Genomic DNA, 5556 nt, shown 5'->3' with positions numbered 1-5556 from the left:
ATTTTTAAAAATTTAAAAAATAACTCTTCAAAGCATAAAAATTTGCTCCTTAATAATTAGTAGATGTGAAAAGCATTACCACTGAAATCTACCTGATGACTTTATATCCATGCTCAGATGCCAAGAAGCTCAGAAATTAACCAACTGTCACTAGTAATAATCAGAGAATAGAAACGCATGTGCAAACATCTTAATGTCAATTGCCTTGAAAATGAATTTTTCTGTATGAAACTGTATATTTTAAGAATGAAATGGAGATCTTTTTTAAAAGTTAAAACCTCATTTAATTTTATGTCATATATAGGGCTTATACTGAGTAAAATATTGTATAACTGTAACAATTCAACTGTAAACCTAAAAATTTACAGCCAATTTTGAAAAAGATGCATCTTAGCTCAAAAAATTGTTATTGAATATGTCAATGCTGTTGTAATGAAATGCTTCTTCTAAGTATGTGGTTATTAAATAAATAATAAACTGAAAAAAAAGAAAACTAAAAAAATAATAATTTCAAGAGAATAAAAAAAAGAAACATGATAGGGTTTAAGATAACTCAGGCCAACTCAAAGACAATATATAAATTACTAATATTGGTAATGTAAGAGGTGCTGGCTATGCTAATCCCATGGATATTAAAAGGACTACTGAAGATTTTATGAATTCCATGTCCATAAATTTAATAAACTGGGTGAAATCAAGCCATTCCTGGTAAGAAATGATAGACAAAGATGGGTGTGATGGTGCACAGTTATAATCTCAGCACTCTAAGGTGGAGGGAGGAGAATCAGAAGTCAAGGCCAGCCTAAGCTATATAGTAGTAGTTCAAGGCCAGCCTGAGTTACATAAGATCCTGTGTCAAAAACAAACAAACAAAAAACACCAAAAGGACAAAATCAACAAAAACTCACAAGAAGTCAAAGAATATAAATAAGAGTACATATATTGGGCATGGTAGTGCATGCTTTTAATATCCCAGCACTTGGGAGGAGGTAGAGATAGGCAGATCTCTATGAGTTCAAAGCCAGCTTAGTCTACATAGAGAATTGCAGGCCAGCCCAATTAGGGCTGTATAGTTAGACTCTATCCAAAGGAAAAAAGAAGACAATTATTAAGTTTATTATGAGTTTCATACTACTATCACACCAAAATAAGATAGAAACATTACAAAGTACCAAAATCACAGCCCCACATCTCAGTAATTCCAAGTTCCATATATTAACATACCACAAGAAAGTGAGAATTATGTAAATATGCAAGACACAGACAATATTTAAAAATAAATGTATAGAACCCATCATCTAAACAAACTAAGGTACAAAAGTCTTAGGATCAAAAGACTAGAGAATGCTGGAGAAATAGTTCAACGGTTAAGAGCATGGTCTGCTTTTGCAGAAGATTCAAGTTTGGTTCCCAGCAACCGCATAGAGAAGCTGGGAACTGTTTTCTAACTCTACACACAGGCCCATATAATGAAAAAATATCTTTTAAAAAAAGACGATAGAGAAATCATATGGCAATAAATAATAAGTGGGATCAGTACTGAAAAAGGAATAAAACTGTCTTTGTTCACATTGTCTATATACAAAATGTCAAAGAATGAATAAAAAATTCTGGGGATTAATAAATGGTTGTGGTAAGATTATGCAAGACTACCTAAATATTTTTAAATATGTCATTTTGCTACATATAAACTAGAAACAACCAAATCTGAAAATAAAAACACAACATTATCCACATAGTATAAAAAGAAAGAGGGAAGGGAGGCCACCAGAAATAGAATCTCATAAAACATGAAGGATGACATAAAGTGCCAAATGCCAGAAATAATTATATAAGCAAGATAGAATCATAAATTATGTTTACTACTAAGTTCAATGCTACACAGCCAAAACAGATTATTTCAAGTGTTAAAAAATCACATAATAAATAAATGTATCAATGAAAGGTCAAATGAGAATTTCAATAACTACCAAATTTTTCTACAAACTTCAAATTCACAGAAAATCAAAAATCACCTAATTTTTTATCCCACTGTGTATAAAATTTTGTGAAAAAATATACACCTGAGCACAAAATCCAGGATAATTTTATCAGTATGATCAAAAAATAAATTCAAAACAAGTGAAGTCTCAGAAGCAGAGGAATTAGTGGGTGAACTGGTGACTTAACTACAACTTTATGTACCATCATATATAAAGAGATTCAGGCAAAGAACATCATAAAACATATTTTGGGGGCTTTTCTATATTAAAGCTATATTAGGGGATGAAGAGATGGCTCAGCAGTTAAGAGCTCTTACTGCTTTTGTAGAGGGCCGAGCACCCACATGGCAGTTCACAACCATCTGTAACTTCAGTTTCAGGAGATGTGATGCTCTCTTCTGGACTCTGCAGGTTCCTATACATGCATGGTGCATAAAACTCACACGCACACATAAATCAACATAAAAATAATTTTTTGATGGCTCATTGGCCTCACTACCTGAATTCAATCTCTGGACCCTACATAAAGTTGTAATGAGAGGAATGACTCCACAAAGTTGTTCTCTGACCTCCACACAGAAGAATGAATACCCACACATATATATCATGTGCTCACACAATAATTTGAATAAACATTATTTTAAAAAGCTTTCTTAACTACTGCCTTATTCAAACTCAAAAATGGTGAAACCAAGTGAAACTTTGCTTACTGATAAGTAGAGGCAAAGTTATGAACAATGTCCAAAAGCACCCATGCAATTGGGTAGAATATATTGTCAGCAAAATTTTACCAAGGAAACATAAATAAATCAGCTCGGAAAAGCAATCTGCTTTACTCAGAATTCACACATCCAGAAGGTTAAACATGTACCTCAGCTTAGAGATCCTATAATTGCCTAGGGTGCATCAACTTCTAGAGAGTGAGAAGCTGGCACACCCAGGAAATTTCATTCTGTGTCCTCCAAGCACCATCCTCTCCCCTCTTCTCTGTGTGAAGTTTCCCTCCTTCACAGGATCAATTCTGATAAGTGAAAACCACCCAGTCAGTTGAAAGTAGAGCCTTGTGGCACTATTTTCTGACAACTCACTCCAAAAGGGTGCACCTTGCTGAACACTAACAGATTTTCCACTGTCAACTGGGTGTCCCTCAATTCAATTCAGATACTACCCAGACTTAGCAAAATCCTGACAAGTTCAGGGTATTCTAACCACACTGTTTTCAGTGTTAGTTCAAAGCACCTGTACTATCTGGGTATCAGTTTCTATTCAGAAATAATAAGAGGGGTGGCACTTAGTCACCTAGTTAGCATGCATTTTAGTATTGCAAGACCCCAAAACATTCCTATTGATTAGGAAATTCCATAGGGTTTACAGTCTCTGTGCCAGAATCTGGAACAAAGATAAATTTATACAAATATATATGTATATATACTCAAAATCATAAATATTTTTGTTCAGCAGGCAAAACATGGTAGGTTCCTGGCAGGCTCCTAAAATGGCAGCTTCCAACATTCTAAAACAGTGGGTTCAAACTTAGCCCCAGGTAAGTCCCTTTGCTTATTGGAGACCAACCTATTCCGAGCCAAATTGCCCAATCTACATCATGGAAAGTTACCCAATCACCTAACTGGGTGACTTCCCCTGCTCGGTGCTGTTTCCCTGTTCCCTGAGAGGCAGCCCAGCAGTCTGTTTGCTCTTAAATAAAATGCTGCCCCTGCCCCCAAGGAGATGTCTAGCTGGTGGTCTCCGCTGCTCCACGTCCATACAAAACACAAATGTATGTGCGTTGGTGGTATAGTGATGAGCATAGCTGCCTTCCAAAACACAAATGTACCCTCAGTGGGTACAAATTACAGGCTGACAACAGCAATTAGCTAGATAGAAAACAAAAACAGCTGGTGTTGCACTTTACCCAGGTGCTTTACTTCTAGTTAGCAGTAATTACAGATGTCCTAATTCACATTGCTTTCTGTTCTTGACAAATACCTTTCCCCTGAATTTAAATGAAGCTAACTTCCACTCCCCAATTTTTAACTTATGACTTGGAAAAACACACTTTTCAAATCACCCGCCCCCCCCCACATACACACTTTTTTGCATTTGAAAAAATGTTTAAATAAAAATGACAGAAACACTCATCAATTTTGGATAAAGTGCAACAAAACACTTATCAAGTTGCTCAAGTTTTTCTCCTTTGAGGACAGCTGTCATTATTGACCCAATCCCAACTTGAGCTAGTACACAACTCGCTTCCTCTATTCATGCTCTGAGGAGAAGTGACCTGGGATGGAGGGATCAATGGCACACTGTTCAAGAAACTGACTGTGCCACCTTCTTTCTACTGCTATTTGCCCACAAATAGAAATGAAAAGGCCTTTTCTGCCTAACCACTGAGATGTCTGTACATTCAGCGTTTTAAAATATCAAGACCATGCAAAAACCTTTGGTTACAGCGGTGACGGGTCTCCCTTCCACTCCAACAGAACTTGAGTATGGCAATCTGGGCAAGCTCCTGGAAGCTTAGGGATTGTCAATCCTAACAAAAAACAACTCTGAGCTGAAGGGACAGGGTTATATATATTTTACTCACTGCTTCCCATGAACTAGAAAGACAGGAAAACCCAGCTCTCCCAGGAAGAACGAAGGGACCCCCACCCCCCCACCCTCCGGGGTCAGGTCAGGAACTCCAGGCACAGCTGCCCAGAGGCTCAGGCGAGTAGCAGAAGGACCTCCGGCAGCCCTGCCCGCCCACCTCGCACACCCGCCCCTGCGAGGCTCACCATGTCCGCGCCTGGGCTCACTGAGACTCCCGGGCTCGGTGGTCGCAGGGCCACCAAGGTTAAGCTGCCCCAGATTCCTTCAGGTGACAAGATAACACTGTTGGTATGCCTGCGCCAGGAAAAATGAAGGCGGGTGAAGAACTTCCGCTCCGCTCACCGTGTATCTGATTGGATAGCTGGTGCTGCCTTCCCCTGTGGTTCTCCCGGAGGTCACAGGGCACCAGAAGCTACACAGCCCATACTCCCTCAGTTGACCGGACTGTGCTAAGACTGTAATCGTGCCAGTAAGAAAGATGGCGTCTGAGGAACTTCCGCTATCCCCATCAGCTCTCCTGATTGGACAGTTTATACTGTCCGCTCCTGCAGCCCTCATTGGCTAGTATTCAGGCCTGAGCCCTGAATGAAGGGATATGCAATCCTCTACCTGCTTGAAAAGAGGCAAAATGACACATTCCACGTTCCATCCACAGCCCGCCAAACCCAGTCTTCCTCCCTAGGAGCAGAACTGCCTAGATGGTGCTGTGACTCTCTCCCCTCCCACTTTCGTCTCCTCTTCCCTCCCTGTTTTATTATGTAGCTGTAGTTGGCCTTGAACTGAATTTGAAAAATATAAAAGTCAGGAGCCATGAAGCCTCTCAGACAAGTCACGTCTCAGGCAGGTCATGTGCTGGTCAAGAATTCCAACTTGCCGATAAGTAAGCTTCATGGCCAACTCTCTAATTAGTGAGTTTCATGGCTGAGACATCTCTAACTCACAGATAAGTAAGTTTATGGTTGAAACATCTGGCTTAATG

At 39.2% G+C, this 5556-nt stretch overlaps 1 protein-coding gene across 1 annotated transcript in view; it reads right to left on the bottom strand.

Moving 5' to 3' along the window:
- The window catches only part of LOC103736542 (zinc finger protein 124), a 19006-nt gene extending 13971 nt beyond the window's left edge, over positions 1-5035 (bottom strand). Inside the window, exon 1 of the mRNA XM_017798918.2 lies at positions 4763-5035. Coding sequence (XP_017654407.1) covers positions 4763-4765 — 3 coding nt within the window. The 5' untranslated portion in view covers positions 4766-5035. The remainder of the gene's footprint in view (positions 1-4762) is intronic.
- Positions 5036-5556: the final 521 nt, after the last annotated feature.

Source organism: Nannospalax galili, unplaced genomic scaffold (genome assembly GCF_000622305.1).
Source record: "Nannospalax galili isolate Female #2095 unplaced genomic scaffold, S.galili_v1.0 scaffold391, whole genome shotgun sequence".
Classification (NCBI taxonomy): domain Eukaryota; kingdom Metazoa; phylum Chordata; class Mammalia; order Rodentia; family Spalacidae; genus Nannospalax; species Nannospalax galili.
Note: the sequence above shows the minus strand (reverse complement) of the source record. Positions and strands in the feature narration are given on the sequence as shown.